Raw genomic sequence first — 24,539 nt, 5'->3', positions numbered from 1 at the left:
AACAACACACCACGTAAAGCAGTGCCAGTGACCATATATATACTTTATTAACCCTTGTGTGGTGTTCAGGTCTGTGGGACCCATTTTCAATTTTCAATGTAATGAAGAAAAATTATACAATTAATTAGTTTTTCACCTGCAACTCATTGGCCTTGGCTCATTTTCTGTGAAGAACATGTAAAATAACACATTTTCATTGAGTGCACAGTTTACCCCCTACACATTTATATTACATATGTGGTGTTCGGGTCCACCTGTCTGTCTGCCTGTCTTCCGCTTTTCTCACTCTCTTTACACCTTTGTAGTGTGTGAAACTATAAAATGTACTGTGAGAACCTGCACACCGCCATCGCATTGGCCCTGGTTACATCCTTATTACATTGGCCGCCATGCGGTGTGGCTGCCAATGTGATAAGGATGCAACCAGGGCCGATAAGGATGGCGGATTTCTCATGTGCAGGACATAAAGTCTTTTGAAATGTTCATCCCAGACACCATCTAGAAAATTATTCTGGACTGTACTAATTTGGAGGGAAGGCATCTTTTCGGAGAGAGGTGGAAGGAGATGGACCAAACTCATTTACATGCATACTTTGGGGTTCTTATCCTTTCTACTGTTTTCATATCCAATGGGGAATCTACAGAATCCCTGTGGGATGTAGAAACGGTCAGAGAACTCTTCCGTGCAAAACTGTCTCTGGAAAACGTCCACATTATTTCCAGGATTATCCGCTTCGATAACCGAGACACCAGACCAGCTCTGCGGCAGAGAGCAATCAGGTCAGTGCAGAGAGACTAGCTAGCTGCAATCAGGTCAGTGTGGGACAAGTGGTCACCTTCCCCTGTTGTACAACCCTGGGCCCAACGTTACTGCTGATGAGCAGCTTATGCCATTTAAGGGCAGCTGCCCTTTCAGGCAGTACTACAGAATCCCTGTGGGATGTAGAAACCAGCAAAATATGGAATCAAGATCTGGGCTGCCTGTGATGCTGCTTCATCATATGTGTGGAACATGCAAGTGTATGCAAGGGGTGGCAGGGTAGCCTAGTGGTTAGAGCGTTGGACTAGTAACCGGAAGGTTGCAAGTTCAAACCCCCGAGCTGACAAGGTACAAATCTGTTGTTCTGCCCCTGAACAGGCAGTTAACCCATTGAAAATAAGAATTTGTTCTTAACTGACTTGCCTAGTTAAATAAAGATTAAATTAAATACAAGGAAGCCAGATGGAGGAGCTCCTGAGAAGAACCAAGGGATGCGGGTTCTCCTGGATGTGACACAGGGACTCTGTGGCCACAATATCACATGCAATAACTTTTTTACTTCACACAAGCTGGGACAGGAGCTCCTCCAGAAGAAGCTGACAATGGTAGGACAATTGAGAAAAAAACAAGCCAGAGCTCCCACCTCAGCTGTTGAATACATGGAACAGGCCTATCAATTCCTTTAAGTTTGTGTTCACGTCCGGCACGTCCCTAGTGTCCTACATGCCAAAGATAAGCAAAAATGTGGTACTCACGAGTACGGTGCATAAGGATGGGAGAATTTGTGGCCAGGGACATCAAAAAACAGAAATCATAATGGATTACAATGCCACAAAAGGAGGGGTGGACAATTTAAACAAGCTGGGGACTGGCTACAGCTGCAAAAGAAGAACCCTAAGCTGGACACTTGTGAAATTCTTCAACAGCTGGGCCACAGTGTCTCCTGACCCCTCCTGTCTCAGACTCCAGTATTTATGCTGCAGTAGTTTATGTGTCGGGGGGCTAGGGTCAGTTTGTTATATCTGGAGTACTTCTCCTGTCCTATTCGGTGTCCTGTGTGAATTTAAGTGTGCTCTCTCTAATTCTCTCTTTCTCTCTCTCAGAGGACATGAGCCCTAGGACCATGCCTCAGGACTACCTGACAAGATGACTCCTTGCTGTCCCCAGTCCACCTGGCCGTGCTGCTGCTCCAGTTTCAACTGTTCTGCCTTATTATTATTCGACCATGCTGGTAATTTATGAACATTTGAACATCTTGGCCATGTTCTGTTATAATCTCCACCCGGCACAGCCAGAAGAGGACTGGCCACCCCACATAGCCTGGTTCCTCTCTAGGTTTCTACCTAGGTTTTGGCCTTTCTAGGGAGTTTTTCCTAGCCACCGTGCTTCTACACCTGCATTGCTTGCTGTTTGGGGTTTTAGGCTGGGTTTCTGTACAGCACTTTGAGATATCAGCTGATGTACGAAGGGCTATATAAATAAATTTCATTTGATTTGATTTAAACATCCATAGTGATAAACTTTTTCATTTATATTCGTTCAAGATAAACAATTTATTCCGCCCATGTAACTATTTTATTTTTAAAAACGAATAGCGCTTTTATTGATAAATGTGTTCTAGCAGGTAATTGCCAAATAATAACCATGTATGCTGTCTATATTGCTTGTAATTGATATAAGTCAACATCTAAGTATTTTTATGTAAATTGCTATGGCTGTATTGTTTTAAAACCCCAATAATATTGTGGGTCCATCAGACCCGCAAACATTGGGTCAATAACAAAAACATGAACACTACACAAGGGTTAAAAAATGATAGCAACTTGAAATCTGTTATTTATTTCCCTTTCTCTTATCTGATCTGATCATCATCATGTTTGGTGTGTGTGTGTGTGTGTTTTTGTTTAACTATCCTTGTCGGTACCAGAAGCCCTCACAAAGATAGTAAAACATTGAACATTCGGTGGGGACATTTTGCCAGTCCTCACAAGGGAAAAAATATATTTTAGACTTAGGGGTTAGGTTTATAATTATGGTTATAATTAAGGTTAAGGAAAATAGGATTTTGAAAGAGAATTAATATTTGTGGTTCCCACAAGAAGATTAAAACAAAACTGTGTGTGTGCGTGCATCTTATTCAATCCAGGATGGATTTATTTTCAGGGTCAGATGGATAAAAAAATTGCTAATTTTTTAATTTGCAAACATTTATTGCATCATGAAAAAAATCAACAATTCAGTCAATATCAACATTGACTATATTTATATTTAACAAAAGTTGAACTTCTATTAAAATCTGTAAAATAAACTATTAGATATTGTGGACATTCCAGGGTCCACTGCCTAACCTTGGTGGAGTACCTCAAGGCTGTATACAAGGTCCTCCGAGATACAAAATAACTGTTGTTTTTTTTCTTCAGTCCATCGATATCATATGTACACAATACTCTATATACACATATCATGTAAAGTTCCTATACACATTGCCACTTCAAAAATACTTCAATATATAAAAGGAATTCTTAAAATTACGTACAGTTTAAATGCTTTAGATGGCCTCTGATTGTAATGGGAGTGTACTACTGACTTACAACAGTGGTTGGCCGTAATTGTGCCTTGTTCACAGCTTTCAATATCTGCTAGGGATACACTGACAATTTTTAGCAGAGCTTATTTAATTGGAAATATACTATAAGAGAGATGTGCAAATGTAGCGTCTCTTATGTACATCTCTTATTAACACTGATAGCTAGTGGTAACCATTTGAGGTATAAACATCCACTGGAAAACTGGTCATAATTATTTCAATGCAAAGCATTGGGGAATAGACAAGGTAATAACACTTTTAATAATGCCACAAGACAGGATCATAGAAATAGGGATTATATTTCTATAGACACTGGGCAGATCCTTGGTGAAACAACTTGGAAGTGTTGCAACGTGAGACTACACATGCTGCACCAAGCAGAAGGCCTATGTGCTCATGATCCACACAGTACCATACGTTCAAACTGTAACAAAATGAGGGAGTAGCACGAGATTCCGAGGCGTGATTTGCACCCAGTATCATAGGGTCCAGATCCAGAAACGTTACCACTGCTCCAAGAAAGCTAGTTCCCTTGGGTGAGTGGTCATCATGCTTATCAACGGCAGGGTCTTTACAATACCTATATTATGTCCTCAACAGTCCAGAGTGCAGACAAGAAGGATGTGTATTATCATCAGACATGACCGCTGGGGGAGAGCTTTTCTTTTCTTTGACTGGTTTCAGATTACTGGATTTCTAGTCCCAACGTTCCATGCCTATCAGAGCAACAGCGTTGTGTCACTCGCGTGCTGATCTATCCCAGTGACATCACCCACTGAGTCACGAGTAGCTCCCCCCAAAACCCCACCCAAGCCTTCCCGAGCCAACAGGGGAGTGTCACTGTCCACAGCTGCTGTTGTCATGGTGACAGCGGGGGCCCCACTCCTATTGGCATTAGAGATGACAACAACGTAACGATCATCTTCCTCCTCCTTTTCCTCCATAGTCTCGTGGATGACTGCTGTTACCAGATCTCGGTTGTCTCGTCTCTGGCGACTGTTACTGCAGGACGGAGAAGAGCTGAACTGGTCGCTACAGGAAGGGGAGGGGCTGAATTCGTTTCTATGATTGCAGGACGGGGAGGAGCTAAAAAGCGGCAAATCCAGGTGGGAGTCTGCACAAGCACCGGGCTGATCCTCCTCAGGGAAACTGGTGTTGATGTAGATGATGTCCTCTTTGCTGGTAGAAGCCACCGGAAGTTTCTCTGTCAGCTTCTCCAACAGTTCTCTAACCTGAGGAAAGTCCGGAAGATTAGAAGATTAATCTTTACACAGTCTGTCTGCGTAGCAAATTTTACCTTGTTCGTTATATTCCCTCTTCCGCTGTTCCCATAGGAGAACGTTTTTTGGTTCCAGGTAGAACCCTCTGTGGAAAGGGTTCTACATGGAACCAAATGTGTTCTACCTGGAACCAAAAAGGGTTCTTCAAAGGGTTCTTATTTGAGGACAGCCGAAGAACCCTTTTAGGTTCTTGATAGCACCTGTTTTTCTAAGAGTGTAGTGCACAATTTTTGACCAGGGTGTCTATGTCAATGTCTGCATCCCAAATGGCACCATATTATTTCTTATATAATGTACTACTTTTGACCAGAGCCCTATGGGTTTCCCTAAGTAGTGAACTATAAATTGAATAGAGTGCCATTTGGGATGTAGACTGTCTAGAGCAGCTTCGCCGGGAGTTCTCTCACCTGAGTGAAGACGGGGCGGTCCAGGAGGTCAGCACGCCAACAGCTGTACATGATCTCGTACCTGGTGGACAGGAGAAGTAAGAATAATCATTCAAATGTGATCTGTTTTGCGTCTTAATGAACCACAACAGAGTTGCAGACATTACTTCTTCTTCAGTTTATCTATATTGTCCTGGCTGTAGCATAATGTTCCTTAACCTGGTCCCAGATCTGTATAGTTAATATGTCCATTCATTGACAATGACCTTAGGAGTTGGCAATACAGCACAAACAGGTATTGGATCAGGCTAAATGTTCCTATTCACTAAAGCCCAATCCGAAAGACAGCCATGTAGAGAGAAGATAAACACTCACAGTTCATCTAAGCAGTCTGTTGGCTGCTTCAGCCTGTGGCCCAAAAGTAGGTAATCATAAATCTCATGGTTCTGGATACCAGGGTACGGTGTCATGCCCCGTGTCGCTATCTCCCACATGGTCACACCAAATGCCCACTGCAAGAATACACACAGCACACATTTAAGTTAGCTGTAGTTTCTCTCTCGTGATAGACTGTTAACGTAAATGTTAAAATTGCTGTGTTCTGCTAGCTCCTACTAAAATAACATGTTAGATGCATCTACATAACGTGAGCAGAGAACTGTAAAGGCATTTTAATTTGTGAATTCAAGTATCATATTTGCAGTCTGTTCAAATTAAATTGTATTTGTCACATTCCCTGAATACAACAAGTGTAGACTTTACAGTGAAATGCTTACTTACGAGCCCTTTCCCAACAATGCAGTTAAAAAGTAAGAAAATTAACAAATAGATCAAAAATAAAACAGTACATTAATACAATAAAATAACAATAAGGAGGCTATATACATGCTATATACAAGGAGTTTTGCGTCAGTGTACTGGGGTACGAGGTAGTTGGGGTGATTGATTGAGGTAATATGCACATGTAGGTTTGGTAAGGTGATTGATTGAAGTACTATGTATATGTAGGTGGGGGGAGAAAAGCAGAAAGTCCGGATAGCCGTTTAACTGTCCTGCAGTCACACGGCTCTTTGTTGAGAACTCTGTTAAGCTATCCAATAACTTTTCCAATGCTGAGAGCTGTGGGCTGAACTTCACGGGCTGGCTGTTTAATTTCTCAGAAAGGGAACTAAATACTTGAATAACAGTACTTTTCATTTCTCTCTGACACATTCACATGTATTCCCATAATCAGTCAAGGATTGAAAGAAATGTTACTAGCTGATGGGGGCTCGATCTCAGACGTTCCTTACAACATCATTGTGTGTGTGGGTGTGTGGACCTCCATACCACATCACTCTTCACAGTGAATACTCTGTCCGCCAGGCTCTCCACCGCAATCCATTTCACAGGCATCTTGGCTATCCTGCCCTGTCTGTAGTAATCACCACTGTAGATCTTCTTAGACAAGCCGAAGTCTGCCACACACACCGTCATGTCATCACGCAGCCTGTAGGACCAGACCAACCAATCAATCAATAGAACAATCTATCAATTCCACATACTAGAAAAATATCAAAATTGACTAGGCAGGATACAAACGCAAGAATTTGGCATTTATTCAAAATGTCAAGAGCAATGTGTCTACATCACATTGGCAATATGGTGGACAGCAACAGTGAGTTTCTACTTGAATAAGTTGCCAAAATAGACCACAGTCGTACATGAACTGTACCAAGGAACAAGGATGGTTTAGCTGCCGTCCTCTCTCCGTTTACCATGAGATAAGACTCATTATATCTTTACATTGTGAAAAGGTCAGACCTGTAGACACACACAAAGTGGTGTAAAATACTTAAGTAAAAATATTTGAAAATATATATATTTTTTAATTACTTTACTATTTATATTTTTGACTACTTTTACTTCACTACATTCCTAAAGAAAAGTGTGCAAAGCTGTCATCAAGGCAAAGGGTGGCTACTTTGAAGAATCTTAAATGTAAAATATATTGATTTGTTTAACACTTTTTTAGTTACTACATGATTCCATGTGTTATTTCATAGTTTTGATGTCTTCACTTTTATTCTACAATGTAGCAAACAATAAAAGTGAAGAAAAACCCTTGAATGACTAGGTGTGTCCAAACCTTTGACTGGTACTGTATATATATATATATATATATATATATATATATATATAGTTCAACAAAAATAAGTTCAATAAGTTCAACAAAAATATAAACGCAATATACAAAAAATTCAAAGATTTAGCTGAGTTACAGTTCATATAAGGAAATCAGTCAATTGAAAATGAATTCATTAGGCCCTAATCTATGGATTCCACAGATATACAGATACCTTTAAAAATAGGTAGAGGATCAGAACACCAGCTAGTATCTGGTGTGACCACAATTTGACTCATGCAGCGCAGCACATCTCCTTCTCATAGAGTTGATCAGGGGGGCACTCTGTTCACAACGTTTACATCAGTGAAACGCTCGCCAACACGACACCATACACGTGGTCTGCGGTTGTAGGTACTGCCAAATTCTCAAAAGCGGCTTATGGTAGAGAAATGAAGATTCAAATCTCCAGAAACAGCTCTGGTGGACATGCTAATTGCATGCTCCCTCAACTTGAGACATCTGTGGCATTGTGCTGTGTGACAAAACTGCCCATTTTAGAGTGGCATTTTATTGTCCCCAGGAAAACGCTTTACATGTTGCGTTCATATTTTTGTTCAGTTTATATATATATGTGTGTGTGTATATACAGCTCTGATCTGTACTTTGTCACAATGTAAATATGTAATCCCTATGTGTTCAAAATATTAGGAATAGCTGCTATTTCCATGAAATAGACTGACCAGTTGAATCCAGGTGAAAGCTTTTATCCGTTATTGAGGTCACTTGTTAAATCCACTTCAATTAGTGTAGATGAAGGGGAGAAGACAGGTTAAAGAATGATTTTCAAACCTTGAGACAATTAAGATGTGGATTGTGTATGTGTACCATTCAGAGGGTGAATGGGCCAGACAAAATATGTAAGTGCCTTTGAAAGGGGTATGGTAGTAGGTGCCAGGCGCACTGGTTTGAGTGTGTCAAGAACTGCAACGCTGCTGGGTTTTTCACGCTCAACAGTTTTCCGTGTGTATCAAGAATGATCCACCACCCAAAGGACATCCAGCCAACTTGACACAACTGTGGGAGCATTGGAATCAACATGGGCCAGCATCCCTGTGGAATACTTTTGACACCTTGTAGAGTCCATCCCCAACAAATTGAGGATGTTCTGAGGGGAAAAGGGGGTGCAACTCAATATTAGGATGGTGTTCGTAATGTTTTGTACACTCAGTCTGGCTCTGGTTCAGGTGAAATGTAAACCTACATGCAGTTGCGTGCAGCCAAGTCACGGTGGAGGAAGTTCCGCCCACTGAGGTATTCCATCCCCATGGCGATGTCAATCATAAACTTTAGGAGTGTCTGAGTGGGCAGGAACTGAAAGAGAAATAAAGAAGAAGAAAGAAACAACATCTTCATCATTAGAATGTCATTAACCATATTCAGACAAGACAACACTTTTTTTCAACGTGCTCCTCGGGAAAGCATCAGATAGCTCACCAGTGGACTGTCTCCGAGGCGTGAGCGCAGCAGGAAGCTATGGAGGTCTCCATATCTCATGAAGGGAAGGATCACCATGGGCTTGGGGAAGTGACCAGACCCCGCCTCCAGACAAACACCTAGCAGGAGCAGATCAACGTAATAGCAGGTAAATAACAGTTGTAAAATGATTGTAAAATAAAGTTTTTACTAAGTTTTACAAAATCCTGTAGACATCAACTGTGATCTCTCTTATGTGTATGTATGGCTGGATGGAGTGAGGGAGCATGAACCCGTAGTTTCTGCATGATGGGCAGGACTGAGCAGGATGGTCTGTGATGGCAGCAAAGAAGACCTACAGTACCTAGCAGCCTGATGACATTAGGGTGGTCAAAGTCCTTCATGCAGGCAGCCTCATTCAGGAACTCCTCTATCTCCCTCTGGGAGAAGTTATCCACTAGAAAACAAAGAGGAAATTAATACAAATGTCATGTGTTATTTAGCCTGGTCTTAGATCTGTTTGCACTATCTTTCCAACTCCTTTGGTCATTGGCATGCCAAACATGGCATGAACGGTCATACTAGCTGGTTATACAGCACAAACAGATCTGGGAGCAGGCTATGAGGAATTCATCAACCATCTAGGATATTAATCAGAGGGTAAGAAAGAGAAAAAAGCACTCTGAATCTGACCTAAACGAATGGGCATTGTTAGATCAGCCCAATTAAAGAAAACTAACAAGAGGATGAAGAAGCTCACATTTCATGGTCTTCACAGCCACTTTCTCAGATGTTCCGTCCAGTTGTTTCAGATGTCCCTCCACCACAGAGCCAAATTCACCTGGTCAATAAACAATGGGTTGGTAACAGTCAGAAAGGGAACAGTCAGAAATACCTCTAAATTACGAGAAGCAACAAATAAATGACATGTGAAATGTGATTATGAAACAGCCACAAACAAATTAAATTACCAAAAAATGTAAGAAATGACATTGGGAGAAAATGACATATGACTGAGATAAAGTTGTATTCTACCTACTTTATAACACAAAAAGGCCCCTGATTTTGTGTACTAAATAATCAAATGAATGTCATCCTCACCCTCTCCCAGAACCTTCCCGATGGAAAGCAGATTTCTCATAATCATGAAGTCCTGTAGTTTGGCTTGGAGCTCATCACTCACACCCAGGTTACCTACTAAAAAGAGGGCAAGAGGGGAAAATAGAGCTGATATTTTTTATTATTGTGCAAAATCTGTGGATATAGATTTTCTTCTCCGATGTATGTTAATAGGAACATAGAGGATTAGAGTAGAGTAGAGAAAAGTAGAGTAAAGTAGAGCAGAGTACAGTAGATTAGAATATAACTTTTATTCACGTACGTGTAATTTCAATGGCTGATCGGTTGTAGGACTTCTGTGGCCTGTACTGAACGATGGGTTGAAGCTTCTCTCCACTTCCAAACATCTGACTGCAGGGGGCGCCAGAGAGAAATGAAACAAGTTACTTTATACAATGGAACAGAATGAGTCATTCACTGACTAACACTTTAACAAGAGCTTGCCTCAGAGTTGTAATCATTTGGTTGACTAGATTGAGAATTCATCTTGAATCAGGAAGTAAGCTCTATCACCGGATGTTTTCCTGCCTCTGGGTGATGAGAGATGTCTGCCAGTTCTGAGCATTCTTATCTGTATATCCCAAACGGCAACACTGAGTCACCTCTTTAACATAATGAATTCCAGAACAGAGACAGCAGAACGGAGAGGAGATGGGTTGTTTTGGTGATGAGGAGAGGAGGAGCAGAGGAGAGAGTAACAGAGAGGACTGGAGTGGGGAGAGGATTAGAGTGGAAAGGATTGTTTTGGTGTTTCTTTCCAACACAGCTAGACTACCTCTGTCTTCAGCAGTAAGACCAGGGATGGTTGTGTTCATTAGGCACCAAACAGAAGAAAATAGACAAACAGGGAGGGACTACCAGGGTTTGTCTAATGAGATAGGCCCATTTTCATTTTCTGTTGAAAAATTAAAATGTGAAAATGTTTTCCATAGTCTGTCCTAACTAAAAGGAACAAGTCAAGTACCGGTAAGTTATTTGAGGAAGGAAGACTTGTCACGCCTTGACCTTAGAGAACCTTTTATTTCTCTATTTTGGTTAGGTCATGTCACGTTCTGACCTTTTTCCTTTGTTTTGTCGTTATTTAGTATGGTCAGAGCGTGAGTTGGGGTGGGCAGTCTGTTTGTTTTTCTATGTTTCGGCCTAGTATGGTTCTCAGAGGCAGGTGTCGTTAGTTGTCTCTGATTGAGAATCATACTTAGGTAGCCTAGGTTTCACTGTTTGTTTGTGGGTGTTTGTTTCGGTGTGTGTGGTTGTCGCCACACAGTACTGTTTTGGTTTTCGTTCGTTTCACGTTTATTGTTTTTGTATTCATAGTGTTCAGTTTGTTTTTTAAATAAACAACCATGGACACTAACCACGCATTGGTCCTCCGATCCTTCTCGCTTCTCCTCCTCAGACGAAGAGGAGGAGGAAAACCCTAACAGGTCAGGGTGTGGGTAGTCTAGTTTTTTCTTTTCTATGTTGGCCTGGTATGGTTCCCAATCAGAGGCAGCTGTCTATCGTTGTCTCTGATTGAGGATCATATTTAGGCAGCCTTTTCCCACCTGTTTGTGGGATCTTGTTTTGTATTGTAGCTTTTTTGCACTACAAAGCTGCACGCTCGTTTTGTTACTCTTTATTGTTTTGTTGCTGGTTCATATAATAATAATAATAAACATGATGAACGCCTTCCACGCTGCACCTTGGTCCAATTCATACAACAACGCTCGTTACAAGACTGCACTTAGCTACACCGTTTCCCCAGACCAACTTAAGAATCAAGATACTGTGTGACTTCTAGTACTACAACAATGGACTGCAGCACGGTCGAAGTCAATACACAGGGGTTTAAAGTGATCATGATCAGATCATTAAGGTATTGAGAACACCATTAGGTTAGTGTCAGAAACAAGACAAACCAGATGTTACACAGCATTCTGGGTACTGTAGTACATCAATGTACACCCCTCCTTGTACATCCTGATACAATTAAGACTTTAATATGTGAAGAAGCATGCAAACTTACCCAAAGCGTGTGTCTAGTATCCTGCTTCTCATGCAGATAGCAGCCCAGAGTACTAGCAGCAGGAGACAGAAGCCACATACCACCCCCAGTATGATATACACAGAGTCTGATCCTATGGTGTCTGGACTGGAGGAGGGAGACAGGGGCCAATCTGGAACACAACACGCAATCAATCAATGATTGAATCAATCAAGCAATGAATGAATCAAATCAAACTACGATCGATTGATAGAACAGAACACACAAACATGATAGAAACATGATCAAAGTTTCAACTCAACTGTATGTTGTATTTGTATAGGTTTTGCTGTATATGTGTGTGTTCTCAGTTTGTGTGTAATTTTGCAACAAGCGAATTGCCCTTTAACACCACTGCAGATGCATCACTATTCTGCATCTTCCCAATTAAGTAGCCTCATTTTGTTGTATGGCTACTTGAAGAGAACTAGGCAGTGGCATGTATCATGCATGAGAAGGGAAGCAAGGCTTCCCCAAAACATTGACCAAACAAAAAAACATAAACATAATAATTGATCATCTTCCGTCTTAGTTTCATAATTATCCTTCAATTCGGAAGAGGCTGAATGTCTCTCACCGGAGAAAGCATCCAAGAGAGCAAAACAGTGCCCCTCTGTCTCTGTATGTGTAGCGTATCTGATACGGTCTGGTCAAAAAGAGTAGGACATTTTTTCCACCTGTAGTATTGAATGCAAGGGAAACCAGCAAGCATTTGGCCTCCCTTGATAAAAAAAGTATAAAATTAGCCAATCAGCGTTGGGCTAAACTGAGTTAGCTAAACTGTGAATGTTCCTGGCGCACCAAAAAAAAGGTATCAAGGGAAGCCAGTTTGGATTTGGCTTCACACCAATCACATCAACATAAAAATGTAATTGACAGAAAAACGTGCATTGTTACATCTCATTGTGTCATTGTCCTCTGGTGGCTAGCTAGCTATTTAAAAGTGTCCCTTTCCTAGATAGCCATGGATGGAGATAGGGATTTGGATTTGTGGTTTTACCTAATTCTCATTTGTGGTTTTACCTAATTCTCTGTACTGGCAAGTGATTATAACGGCGATTCTGATCCAACCATATATTGATACATTGTGCCTGAGAGGATGGAAGAGGGGATGGAAGTTGAGGATGGAAGTGCAACGATGAGAGGATGGAAGTTCAATATGTAGCTAGGTGAAGTAGGCTAATGTTAATTAGCTGGCTCATCGTTGCACATGAAAGGAAGTTTGGTTAGTGAGCAAGCATTTTAGCCAGTTAGCCTAGGGCAACAAAAACTAAAAGCATGTACTGTATGACAGAGTCAGAGCGTTTAATCAACATGAAAGAGAGGAGGATGGCATTGGCGTTGTGACAGAAATTTTTATAATGTGAAGAGACAGCCTTGAAAATGTTAATGTGGGGTGAGTCAACATGTTTTGTTCAACTTGCACACACACACACACACACACACACACACACACACACACACACACACACACACACACACACTAAGCAGAGGTAATTTGATGTTGAAATGTTGAAGTTGAAATGGTGCTGGAATAGTGGAGGCAGCTCCTGTTTTCTATGTGACTTGTGGTAACTCTCTGTGGTTCTAAATCAATAGTTGTTTAGTAGTCCGAAAATGTTGGAAACATTAACTTGACCATGCTGTAGTTCATGTAACTGTTTGTTACATTCAATATGCTTTGTGGACTTCACCAGACAGAGGTCGCTCTCCCTTTTTGTGATGAAAAAAGGTCTAGTTTAATTTATTCTGCGACTGTGTCTTCTTATTGTCTCGGCCTTAGGCCTATATATCACAGTGGCAAGGCATATGAATTAACAGGTTATAGAGCAAACAACGCAATTATCACAACACATAGGTTGTAATATGGCTTTTTATTCTGGATTGGCTTCCCTGGTGATTTTACCAGTGGTGGAAAAAGTACCCAACTGTCATACTTGAGTAAAAGTAAAGATACCTTAGAAGTAAAGTCACCCAGTAAAATTCTACTTGAGAAAAAGTCTAAATGTATTTGGTTTAAAATATACTTAAGTATCAAAAGTAAATGTAATTGCTAAAATGTACTTAAGTATCAAAGGTCAAAGTATAAATAATTTAAAATTCCTTAAAATACGCAAATCAGACGCCACCAAATGATAAATTTTTTAATTTACGGGAAGCCAGGGGAACACTCCAACATTCAGACATAATTTAAAAAACAAAGCATGTGTGTTTAGTGAGTCTGCCAGATCAGAGGCAGTAGGGATGACCAGGGATGTTCTGTTTATAATGGCGTGAATTGGACTATTTTCCCGTCCTGCTATACATTCAAAATGTAACGAGTACTTTTGGGTGTAAAGGAAAATGTATGGAGTAAAAAGTCCAATATTTTCTTAAGGAATGTAGTGAAGTAAAAGTTGTCAAACATATAAATAGTAAGTAGTACTTTAAAGTAGTTTCACACCACTGGATTTTACCCACAAACTGCTACTAGAACTAGGGCCTGTCACTTGCAACCCACCTCTTCCAATCCATTGTAGAAAAGTGTGCATTTAATTCTACTAGATGAAGAGCTGAAATTAATACAACATCCTGGCATTTAAAACATACTCAATTTTCAAAAATGCACAATGTAAAACGATATATTTTTGCATACTGAGACTGCGTCATGCGCTGTTGCGTTGTTTCACGTTATTGGTTAATTTCAGTAACACCATATCTGATTATCAGCTGTTGTCAAAGCCGAAATGAGTATGACATCCGGAAATTTAAAGTATACTCGATTTTCTAAATGTCACATACAATAAAACTTAATTTTTATCACATACTTAACCGGCCTACTATTTAGAACACGGTCAGGTTAAATATCTACTTGCGGTTGTTGACATGCTTATGTACGTCAATATGTATAATGATGTTAGGATTAGGAACTCCTGATGTAATTCAATATGTAAAGTGTTAGGATTAGGAACTCCGGATGTAATTCAATATGTAAGGTGTTAGGATTAGGAACTCCTGATGTAATTCAATATGTAAGGTGTTAGGATTAGGAACTCCTGATGTAGTGCGGTCTACTCACTGTTCTCTGGTACGAAGATCCTGACCGGTGGACTGAGCATGCCACGCCCAGCCTGAGTACAGGCAGCTACCTGAACACTGTATGTAGTGTTGAACTCCTGTAGGGCCACCGCAGCAGTGTTGGAGGAGCTGCGGATCTGAGGAACACCACAGCATGTTAGAGAGATCATGGTTGTACTCAGCAGTTTACAGTAATAGACACCTATTCAACTGATCAACTCATACCACTAATCAACTCATCATCAAACCTTTGACTAGTGGAATCAGATGTGTAGTGCTAGGGCAAAAACAAAAATGTCTTCCCAGGAATTAAGAAACACTGTTATAACTACAGAGGTAGGATCTTAATTTCAGCCAGTTTGCTACAGCAGGAAAATAATCCTGCAGCAACAGGAAATGTGGATTATAATCAATGGTTATTTTTTGTCGGGATTTATATATTTTTTGTTACGGCAAAACAAGTCTGACTGTTTTAAGTGGAAAATGCAAACTTTAGAAGCCTTTTGAAGCCTTGAATACATTACAAGTTTGCATTTGCTGCTGTGCATAAAAATGATCAGCAACAAAAGACTGATCAAATTAAGATCCCACATCTGTTGCCTTATCATGTCATGATATATTGCTAGTTTGTTTTTTGCTCTTGAAGCGCTTTGAGGTTCTATGAAAATACTATAGAAGTTTAGTAAATAATAATTATTATTATTATATGATAGCAAATCATTTACCAATGTAAAACTACAATCTGTGTTCTTACTGAGAATATTTCAAAATGTTTCCCTTCTACTGAACATTTTTTTTAAATTTTGTATTTATTTTACCTTTATTTTACTAGGCAGTTAAGAACAAATTCTTATTTTCAATGATGGCCTAGGAACGAACAGTGGGTTAACTGCCTGCTCAGAGGCAGAACAACAGATTTGTACCTTGTCAGCTCAGGGATTCGAACTTGCAACCTTTCGGTTACTAGTCCAACGCTCTAACCACTAGGCTACCCTGTACATCACCCAGTAACAGACGGACACCTGGGAAAATTGTCTGCCATTCGTACTATAGGCAATTTTTTGGATTATAGTGTTTGTAGTGGTCCCTTGAAGTTAATGATTATCTGTGTGAAGTCAAAGTCAGTGTTAGATATGCGGCAAATTCTTATTAACAGCCAGGGAATGATGTTAACCAAACACTATGTAACACTATGTCACGGATCCCTCCGGAACTTTCATCATGCACACCTGTCCCCTATTCCCACTGATTAGTATTTGTATATATGTGCCCTTTGGTTTCCATTGGGGGGTTGATTATTGTTACAATGTCTGTTGGTGCGTGTGAGTACCTGTGCAGTGTGTTTTGGGCTTTCGTGCCCTTGTGGATTGTGCAGATGATTATGGGTCTTGTCCTGTGTGTTAATCATTGTGCGCATGTGTTATTTATTTGAGGTACTCCTCGCTCTTTTGTTTGGGTTTCAATCCTGTGTTTTTGTTACGTGTTTGTTTGGTCTTCGTCCATGTGCCTTAACACGGCACATGGACGGCTTAATTAAAAACCCTATTATGCATTCCTGCGTCTGTTCTCCAGATCCTTCATGCCAACGTGAAATATATTTGTACTTGTAACACACATTTTTTTTGTGTCAAGTCATTGTAGAGCCATTCTGGATGTTTCTAGCTCTGCTAACATTGGGAAGCTGAGAACATTGTTTCACAGCGCTCTAAAAAAGGGGAAGAAAAGCAAACATTCTTGACAGGCTGGCTGGTATGTGGACTTGGGTTTAGTTCCAAATCGCAACCTATTCGTATTCCCTATGTAGTGCACTTCTTTTGACCAGGACCCATAGAGTAGAGCACTTAATAGGGAATATGTTGCCATTTGGGGCTCAGACATGATCAGCATGGTGTTTACAGAGAGCTGAGAGGGGGATTGTTTGGTGAACATGTGACAGTGGATAAAGCCCTTGGTTGCACAATACCACCGCATGGCAACATCTGGGGTTCCTCTCTCACTAGTTAACATGCTGACAGTGAGACTGGAGGCCTGGAAAAACATGGAAGTCACACAGACACATGGTGTACTATCTCTCTATGACAACATTTCACACCGGAACTTTTATTTTGGAAACTAAAACTGAACTAGCTAACATGCTGACTGCGTGACTGGTCTGCTGGCTAAAGGCATAGAAAATACACACGCAGAGTCATGTTGTACTATATCACTGACCAAAAACATATATTATATGTCTAAAAATAGCAATTATACTGTAGCTTGGTGATAGAATAGAGTAGTGTAGAGCAGAGCAGGGTAGAGTAGAGTGTAGAGTAGGGTGCAGAGCAGGGTTGAGTAGGGTGCAGAGCAGGGTTGAGTAGGGTATAGAGTAGGGTGTAGAGCAGAGCAGGGTAGAGTAGGGTGTAGAGTAGAGAGCATGGTAGAGTAGGGGGTAGAGCAGAGCAGGATAGAGTAGGGTGTAGAGTAGGGTGTAGAGCAGAGCAGGATAGACTAGGGTGTAGAGTAGGGGGTAGAGCAGAGCAGGGTAGAGTATGTTGCAGAGCAGGGTTGAGTAGGGGGTAGAGTAGGGTGTAGAGCAGAGCAGGGTAGAGCAGAGCAGGGTAGAGTAGGGGGTATAGGAGGGGGTAGAGCAGATCAGGTTAGAGTAGGGGGTATAGGAGGGTGTAGAGCAGATCAGGGTAGAGTAGGGGGTATAGGAGGAGGTAGAGCAGAGCCGGGTAGAGTAGGGGTATAGGAGGGTGTAGGGCAGATCAGGGTAGAGTAGGGGATATAGGAGGGGGTAGAGTAGAGCAGGGTAGAGTAGGGGGTAGAGCAGAGCAGGGTACAGTTGAGTAGAATAGAGCAGAGTAAAGTATAGTAGGGTAGAGTAGAATAGAGTAGAGTAGGGTTGAGTAGAGTAGAATATAGTAGTGTAGAGTACAATCTTAGAAAAAAAGGTGAAATCTAGAACCTAAAAGGGTTCTTTGGCTGTCCCCATAGGAGAACCCTTTTTGGTTCCAGGTAGAACCCTTTTGAGTTCCACGTAGAAACTGTTCCACAGAGAGTTCTAAAAGGAACCCAAAAGAGTTGTACCTGGAACCGGAAATGGTTTTCCTATGGGGACAGCTGAATAACCTTTTTTTTCTAAGAGTGTAGAGTAGAGTAGAGTAGGCTTGAGTAGAGCAGGGTTGAATAGAGTAGAAAAGTAGAATAAGTTAGGTGTCTGTGTAAGGTGTTTCTGTGAATCACTCTGTGAATCACTCTCTTGAACAACACAGCTGTTTGGCTGGTGAAACAGCTGAACAGCTGAGGATACAGGAGTTGGGTCTCTCACACACACACACACACACACACACACACACACACACACACACACTTTCCGTCACTGATATGTGAGTGTTGTTTCTGACCAAGCCTTTGTGTGATGACGTCATGCGGACAGCTTTTGACTGGACAGGACCCACATGGGTTATTATACATATCCATTCATTCACTGATGTCGTTACAAAGCCTTTGTACGTGCGGATGTCATCATTTGAATGGACAGGGCATATGGTTATTACACATGTATATCTTTGTTTGAGTCCCTATGTAGTGGGACACAAATAGAGCAGTCTTTCCTAAGCTTTGATGATTTGAATCAGCTGTGTAGTGTTTGGGCAAAAACCTAAAGGTGCACCCCTTGATGTCTCCAGGACTGAGTTGGGGGATCAGAGAACAGGGTGCCATTTGGGACACAGTCCCTCTCTATCTAAGGTATTCATTTTCCGTTCACTCCACCAACCAATGACTCAGACAGGGACACAATACTCAGACGGGGAAACACTATTCCAGTAAACCACGACACAACCAGAAAGTGACAGGAAACCTGCTATTGTATTAGAGAGACCTGGGAAGTGTCCTAAATGGTACCCTATTCCCTACACAGTAAACTACAGATCTAGGACCAGGATAATAACTTTCAGCATTCCCTAAAAATGACAACTCCTGCATTGCTACACACAGGAGAGGTTACTGTTGACTCAACAGTAGAGTGAAACACTTTAGTTCAGGACAGAGAATAGAGAAGTTGACCGTCTGTTGGGTAGAAAGGAATGACGTCAGAAGGACCAACAATCCCCCACCTCATACAATGCATGCACGCGCTCACACACACACAAACAAGCGCTCACACACACACAAACAAACACACACACTCCACCTTATGAACAAACTGACTGACTATAAAATCATATGACCATCTCACTTCTTGAATCCTGGTACCGAAATCACAGTATGAAACTGACATTGTTAATATTGAAAGTGCAACAAAACCTTTTACAGTAGGCCATCTCAAGTTTCTGCTGTTCTAGATCTCACAGAGGCATGGATGAATCAATAGAATAGAATACTTTTTGAGACCCATGGGGAGACCCACTGCCTCTTTCAGTGATTGAGAGAGGCAATGAGCGCCATAGAAATAGAATGGAAACGTCCATTCTAACAATCATATTTCTAGGGTGATAGCATCAATGTCTTCCAGGTTCCAAGAGGAGACTCACCTTGTTGACCCGAGTCCCATACGTGACGATGACATCATAACCCGTGAGGATTCCGTTGACCCTGTCCTGGGGCGGGTCCTTCCATCGGATCACCAGCAGTGACTCGTTTAGCATAACAGTCACGTTACGGGGGTAGACTGACGGTACTGGAGTAACAAAGGGAAGGAAAAGAGAGGGTCACACACTCAAATATGATCTTCAATCTTGGAATCTGTGATAATACTCAAATAGACTACTTTTGCAAACATTGGCACATTCGCATTGATAAGAACTGAAATGTTGATGCACGGTCCTTCACGGTTACACGGTCATGTGCACGGTCCTTCACGGTTACATCAACATTTTTATATAGGAGGTAATGAAACAAATAATAAATCCTTTTCAATAAGTCTAGTCGTCAAAGAAAATGACTGAGATGAGGCCACATTCGGGCCAACCACTTCTGATGTTTCCTACGGCATGGAAAGATTTCTGTCAGATCTGCAGACTAAAATATCCCCAACAGCGGCTTGAGTTTAGAGAGGAAGTCGGAAGCAGCCCCACCCGTACTCTATGAACTGCATGCTTTCTCCATGAGACCACTCCTGCTTTTGCTTCCTATGTGGCCTCTCAGGAAGATATGCAAAGATAATATCAGACATATTCTGGATGTGATGCACATTTTACTAGGGAACCCCCTGTCATGCAAAATATAATATGTACTGTACTTCTAATGATTACTGATCAATGAAATTAAACTGATTTCTGAATACCTGATGGGATGAGGGGACAAGAAAACTAGCCCCGATCCAAACTGAATGGCTCTCTTTCGTGAAGTGAAACAACTGTGAAATGTAACAATTCAATTTGGATCCTCCCAGGATACAATAACACACAGCCATGCATCTTATACAGAGGCAGGACCTAACACAGGATCTACAGAATTCAATACAGGCAAGTGCGTATGATGTATGCAGTCTTAAGAAGGCAAGGACCTGGACAGGCTGCTCCTGCGATCTATGCATTCTCTATGCATGAAAACACGACCGAAATCTCCAAACAGACCCATGGCCTGGCTGCAGTATAGCGGATCATGATGTGGTTGAAACATTGTCACCAATAGCGTAGACTCCAGTGTACAGAGTCTATTTTCACCTTGTATTGAAAATGTATTGATGTCCAGCACCTTTTCAAAGACAATGGGTCTGTGTCCTAAATGGCACCCTATTCCCTACATTGTGCACTACTTTTTACCCATAGATGTTACCCACCTCCTTCTGTAGTGTTGCTCTGGACCCAGGTACTGACTGGTGAATGGCCAAGCTCATTGCTACAGGAGACGCTCATGTTGTACCAGGTCATGGCCTGTAACCCCGGGACATCACTCTGGAACGGAGGAGCTGTAGTGTTGATTATCCTAGCCAGCCTGACCTCTCCTCTCCTTCGGCTCACCTCTTTCACCTTGAAGAGAGCACAGGGAAAAATATAGGTTAGAAAAATATATAGCCTACTGTAGACAGACATTTAGGACAGAATTTTCTAATAAAAAGATACATTTGTGCAAAAATTATCACAGTGGTTTAGGAACCACACTGCTGACGTCAAATTGAGGGGCATTATACCAAACAATCCATCAGCTTGTTAATATTTCCGAAACAGTGCTTTACCCACGTGTTCAGGCTCTGGCCCAACCCATTGGTTTCTGGGACCAATCAAAATGCTTTGAATGTGTTCGCATTCTAGAAGTCATCAGGTAGGAGATCAAATCCAGACTTATAGTGGAGAAGAAATGTTAGAGCTTTTTTCCATCTTCGTAACATTGCAAAAATCTGAAACCTTCTGTACAAAAATTATGCAGAAAAGGTCATCCATTTCTTTGTCACTTCTAGATTAGTATACTGCAATGCTCTACTTTACAGCTACTCGGATAAAGCACTAAATACACTTCAGCTAGTGCTAAATACGGTTGCTTTAATCCTGACTAGAACCCCAAAATTTGATCATATTACTCCAGTGCTAGCCTCTCTACACTGGCTTCCTGTTAAGGCTAGGGCTGATGTTTAGATTTTACTGCTAAACTACAAAGCATTACATGGGCTTGCTCCTACCTATCTCTCTGATTTGGTCCTGCCAAACATACCTACACATACGCTACGGACACAAGACGCAGGCCTCCTTATTGTCCCTTGAATTTCTAAGCAAACAGCTGGAGGCAGGGCTTTCTCCTATAGAGCTCAATTTTTATGGAATGGTCTGCCTATCCATGTGAGAGACGCAGACTCAGTCTCAACCTTTAAGTCTTTATTGAAGACTCATCTCTTCAGTATGTCCTATAATTGAGTGTATTCTGGCCCAGGGGTGTGAAGGTGAACGGAAAGGCACTGGAGCAATGAACCACCCTTGCTGTCTCTGCCTGGCCGGTTCCCCTCTCTCCACCGGGATTCTCTGCCTCTAACCCTATTACAGGGGCTGAGTCCCTGGCTTACTGGTGCTCTTCCATCCCATCCCTAGGAGGGGTGCATCACTTGAGTGGGTTGATTAACTGACGTGACATAGGGGTGATCTTCGTGGGCTATACTCAGCCTTGTCTCAGGATGGTAAGTTGGTGGTTGAATATATCCCTCTAGTGGTGTGGGGGCTGTGCTTTGGAAAACTGGGTGTGGTTATATCCTGCCTGTTTGGCCCTGTCCAGGGGTATCGTCGGACAGGGCCACAATGTCTCCCGACCCCTCCTGTCTCAGCTTCCAGTATTTACGCTGCAAAGGTTTATGTGTCTTGGGGCTAGGGTCAGTCTGTTATATCTGGAGTATTTCTCCTGTCTTATCTGGTGAATGTAAGTATGCTCCCTCTAATTCTCTCTCTCTCCCTCTACCTCCCCTCCTGGCCATGGGAGCATGCCTCAGGACTACCTGGCCTGATGACCCCTTGCTATCCCCAGTCCACCTGGTCGTGCTGCTTCTCCAGTTTCAACTGTTCTGCCTGCGGCTATGGAACCCTGACCTGTTCACCAGACATGCTACCTTGTCCCGGACCTGCTGTTTTCAACTCTCTCTCTCTCTACTGCACCTGCTGTCTCTAACTCTGAATGCTCGGCTATGAAAAGCCAACTGACATTTACTCCTGAGGTGCTAAGCTGTTGCACCCTCTACAACCACTGTGATTATTATAATTATTTGACCCGGTTGGTCATCTATGAACGTTTGAACACTTGGCCATGTTCTGTTATAATCTCCACCCGGCACAGCCAGAAGAGGACTGGCCACCCCTCAAAGCCTGGTTCCTCTCTAGGTTTCTTCCTAGGTTCCTGCCTTTCTAGGGAGTTTTTCCTAGCCACCATGCTTCTATATCTGCATTGCTTGTTGTTTGGGGTTTTAGGCTGGGTTCCTATATAGCACTTTGTGACATCAGCTGATGTAAAAAGGGCTTTAATTAATACATTTGATTGATTGATCGATTGATTGATGGTTAGAGGGCGTGGCGTTTGGCCGGAGCGATGTGGATTGGTAGCAAGGCTAGTCTCTCTGTGTCATCATACACCATCTAGGAAGAGAGTGTGGGGCTTTGCTTACCCTGATCTGGCAAGTAGTGAGTGGGGAGAATCCATCGTGTCCAGGGGTCCATCTCAGAATTAGTTTGTTAGATTCACGTTGTATCACTGTGACCTCAGAGACAGGAGCTGGAAGCACTGCAAACATACCAAACACAATCCATCATAACGAGAGAAGGGGAATAAAATCCACATAATCCCCATACAGTAATAAATACAGCCAAAACAGCAATCCATAAATTAACAAATAAAACCGAAAAACACCAGAGCAGCGACCTAACACCGTGGCTGACTCACCAAGAAGCACCGTGGCTGCCTCACCAAGAAGCACCGTGGCTGCCTCACCAAGAAGCACCGTGGCTGCCTCACCAAGAAGCACCGTGGCTGCCTCACCAAGAAGCACCGTGGCTGCCTCACCAAGAAGCACCGTGGCTGACTCACCAAGAAGCACCGTGGCTGACTCACCAAGAAGCACCGTGGCTGACTCACCAAGAAGCACCCTGACTGCCTCACCAAGAAGCACCGTGGCTGACTCACCAAGAAGCACCGTGGCTGCCTCACCAAGAAGCACCGTGGCTGCCTCACCAAGAAGCACCGTGGCTGCCTCACCAAGAAGCACCGTGGCTGCTTCACCAAGAAGCACCGTGGCTGCCTCACCAAGAAGCACCGTGGCTGCTTCACCAAGAAGCACCGTGGCTGCCTCACCAAGAAGCACCGTGGCTGCCTCACCAAGAAGCACCGTGGCTGCCTCACCAAGAAGCACCGTGGCTGCCTCACCAAGAAGTACCGTGGCTGCCTCACAAAGAAGCACCGTGGCTGCCTCACCAAGAAGTACCGTGGCTGCCTTACTGGGCACCACACACTGAGATTTAAGGCACTATTACTGCTCAGACAGCCTGAATGTGCACTCAAAAAGATCAAAGCCCATTTTCACAAAGTGCTAATCTAGGATGATCTCCCCTGTCCATGTTATCTTATTCAAACAGTTCAAAGTGTGGGAGGAGACTTTGGAGTCCACATTACCTTTAATGTTGACGTTAGCTTCCCTGGAAGTAGTGACACCTTTCTGGTTGTGGGCCTCACAGCTGAACTGGGTGTACTTGTCCACACCTACAGACAAAAACATAACACAGCAGAACATGCTAACTGAATTGTACAGAAGGACAAGGTAATGGAACACGTTTTATAATGATAACGCTTCAGGTGTAAAGTTGAACTTTGTGTATAACCAAATAAAAGTATGGTGGAGTAGTTTCAGTTCAACTTTGTGAACTCAACCGATGAAATATTTCAATTGAAACTTTTACAAACAATATACTGTATTTATCATGGGCATACAGTACATTAACTACTGAAATGCAATAGAAAGTATGTCAAGGTCTTGATAACGTTCATGCCTCTACCAACTACCACACAAACAGAAACCAACTGTCATATTGTGTCAGCCGCAAAATGAACATGTCAAACAATGTGATACAAGCCAACTAAAGCCACTTTTTAATTTAATTCCCTTCCTGTTACCGCCTGAAATTGAATGTTACTAATAATAGTTTACCATTAGCAGAATACAGGACTACATGTACTGTAGTGGGTAAAGTGTTAGACCATGAAAAAGATTGATGAGAGCTGTGTCAGCTTGACAGGGGGAAGAGCTTTAGTCCTGAGTAGGCCTAAAGAGAATTATTGACGTGAGTGGTTTGAGTG

The 24,539-nt window shown here is 42.2% G+C and overlaps 1 protein-coding gene across 1 annotated transcript in view; it reads right to left on the bottom strand.

Moving 5' to 3' along the window:
- Positions 1–2,932: 2,932 nt before the first annotated feature.
- The window catches only part of mertka (c-mer proto-oncogene tyrosine kinase a), a 37,606-nt gene continuing 15,999 nt past the window's right edge, over positions 2,933–24,539 (bottom strand). The window contains exons 6-21 of the mRNA XM_020461069.2: positions 23,859–23,945; positions 22,858–22,973; positions 20,560–20,749; positions 19,310–19,455; positions 14,794–14,929; positions 11,718–11,868; positions 9,975–10,063; positions 9,695–9,790; positions 9,354–9,434; positions 8,958–9,050; positions 8,615–8,733; positions 8,382–8,491; positions 6,343–6,502; positions 5,389–5,525; positions 5,035–5,095; positions 2,933–4,579 (exon numbers count right to left, since the gene is read on the bottom strand). Coding sequence (XP_020316658.1) covers positions 4,067–4,579; positions 5,035–5,095; positions 5,389–5,525; positions 6,343–6,502; positions 8,382–8,491; positions 8,615–8,733; positions 8,958–9,050; positions 9,354–9,434; positions 9,695–9,790; positions 9,975–10,063; positions 11,718–11,868; positions 14,794–14,929; positions 19,310–19,455; positions 20,560–20,749; positions 22,858–22,973; positions 23,859–23,945 — 2,285 coding nt within the window. The 3' untranslated portion in view covers positions 2,933–4,066. The remainder of the gene's footprint in view (positions 4,580–5,034; positions 5,096–5,388; positions 5,526–6,342; positions 6,503–8,381; positions 8,492–8,614; positions 8,734–8,957; positions 9,051–9,353; positions 9,435–9,694; positions 9,791–9,974; positions 10,064–11,717; positions 11,869–14,793; positions 14,930–19,309; positions 19,456–20,559; positions 20,750–22,857; positions 22,974–23,858; positions 23,946–24,539) is intronic.

This window comes from Oncorhynchus kisutch, linkage group LG25 (assembly GCF_002021735.2).
Source record: "Oncorhynchus kisutch isolate 150728-3 linkage group LG25, Okis_V2, whole genome shotgun sequence".
Lineage (NCBI taxonomy): Eukaryota > Metazoa > Chordata > Actinopteri > Salmoniformes > Salmonidae > Oncorhynchus > Oncorhynchus kisutch.
Note: the sequence above shows the minus strand (reverse complement) of the source record. Positions and strands in the feature narration are given on the sequence as shown.